The 2,063-nt window shown below is 50.8% G+C and overlaps 1 protein-coding gene across 1 annotated transcript; it reads right to left on the reverse strand.

Moving 5' to 3' along the window:
• Positions 1-1,059: 1,059 nt before the first annotated feature.
• Positions 1,060-1,854, reverse strand: LOC147984322 (uncharacterized). The gene has a single exon (XM_087541047.1). The coding sequence runs from the start codon at positions 1,852-1,854 to the stop codon at positions 1,060-1,062; it is 795 nt and encodes a 264-aa protein (XP_087397173.1).
• Between the last annotated feature and the right edge of the window lie 209 nt (positions 1,855-2,063).

The following is a 2,063-nucleotide window of genomic DNA, read 5'->3' on the forward strand; positions in this document are numbered from 1 at the left end:
TGCACAATACGGGGAGTAAATTGCACACAAAAAAGTTTGTCGAAACATAAGCATGCGGGATATAGTTTCGAAGAGCATGTCGCGAGAATTCCAACGGTGAAAGCAGATCTCAATTTCGATTTTCGGTTTAAAAGTTATAACTTTTCAAAGAAAATGAAATATAAATTTAATGAGTTCACACTTGCACTTTGTTTAATACTTTCTCCGTTCCTTTATATAAGTGTATTTGTTTTTTTTATAAAATTTCAGAATGTAAGATGCATTTCATCTAATTCCTCATAATTCCCCTATTAGCCCTACAGGAAAAAAAATGAAAGTATCTCCTTCCTGATTGCCTGTATCTCTCCTTCTTGCAAAAGAAGTAAACTATCTCTTTGTCAATTGCATCTATCTCTTAGTTTTGTGCGCTAATTGATTTACTTGCCACAAACCAATAAATTTGCCAAAGGTAATTTCATCATAACATGTCTATAATGATGTGTCTTGATCATCGTGACAAAAATAATACACCTTACATAAAGGAACGAAAAGAGTATGAATGGAGGTGGAAGGGAAGGTGGAATCGGTTTTTGCATGACGTGAGGGATTTCCTAACTACTCCCTCCATTCCTAAATACTTGTCTTTCTAGGCATTTCAACAAGTGACTACATACGGAGCAAAATGAGTGAATCTACACTCTAAAATATGTCTACATACATCCATATGTAGTAGTCATTTGAAATGTCTAAAAAGACAAGTATTTAGGAACGGAGGGAGTAGATGACATGAGACAAAAAGTTTTCTAATTAGGGTGGATGCTCGGTAGCGTTAAACAGCCAATGGCCACCGGCTAGACGTGGGCCCATGTCCCCTAGTGGCCAATCACAACAGCTTACATCAGCTAAAAAACTTAGTGGTTCGATGTACACGACAGCAAAAACCTATAGTTACAACTACACTATAACTTTATTTTCTGGAATTCAAAGTGTAGAACAAAGGTACTCCAGTTAGCTCATTGCCGACTTGCTAGTTCATCGAAAAAAAAATAATTTGCGGGTAATATCCCAGAATGGGTTTAATCAAAGAGGCGTTGCGGTGATGGACCCTTGAGGTCTGGCGTGGCTGTTGACAGCCCTCCACAGCCTCCATGAACTCGAGGGCAACATCCTGGCCACGAGCGCTTCCGGGTCCGCGCACAGCTCCTCCACCTCCGCCGCGCGCCGCGTCAGAGCCTCCACGAGCACCTCATCCCCGGCCCCATAATCCAACGCGCGCCGCCGGAGCCTCTCAGCCAGCCCCACGAACATGTCCGTAAACCGCGCGCCAACGCCCTGACCGGCCCTCGCGGCCGCTTCGATCGCCTCCGCCCTAGCCGCGTCCGCCTCGGGCACCCCGCCGCCGTCCATCTCCTTGGCCACGTGCTGCCGGAACTCCGACGTCGCCGCGCGCAGGAGCTCGCCCCCGTCCTGGTACTCCGTCGTGATCCCTGAGGCGGCCCTCAGATACCTGTCCCGCAGGCCACGAGCGTCGGCCGCAAGCGCGTCCGCCTGCCGGCGCCGTTCGTCGCACCACGCGGCCTGGCTCCGAAGCTCGGCCACCAGCTCCTCCTCGCCGTCCCTTGTGGCGAACACGTCCGCGCCGTGCGTGAGGTCCTCCCCGTCCTCCTCCATCTCGCCGGCGAGCGCGACGGCGGTGTCCTCGATGTAGTCCACCCAGTCCAGCTGCGCGATCGAGGGGAACTCCGCCCTCTCCTGCAGCCCGCTGTTCACCTCGGACTGCATGGCTCGGAGGGAGTCCTCCACGTGCGGATCGACCATGCCGTCGTCTACCATGGCCCTGATATCCTCGTCGGTGTAACGCGCCTCCAACGCCATGGTCGCGTCGATCAAGATCGAATTTTTTCTTGTTCTTTGCGTACAAGATCTTTGTCTGCTGCAGCCGTCGAGCTCCGTATATATAGACGACACCCAGAGATCAGGCCGTGGCAATATTATGTGCCCGTGCGCCCGACCAAAACACCGAAATTTTGCTATAGTCCAAAGTCCAAACGGAGTCGGGCCTGGCGACCAGCGCGGAGGACAGC

This window comes from Triticum urartu, chromosome 2A (assembly GCF_056163025.1).
Source record: "Triticum urartu cultivar PI428250 chromosome 2A, HENAU_Tu73, whole genome shotgun sequence".
Classification (NCBI taxonomy): Eukaryota; Viridiplantae; Streptophyta; class Magnoliopsida; order Poales; family Poaceae; genus Triticum; species Triticum urartu.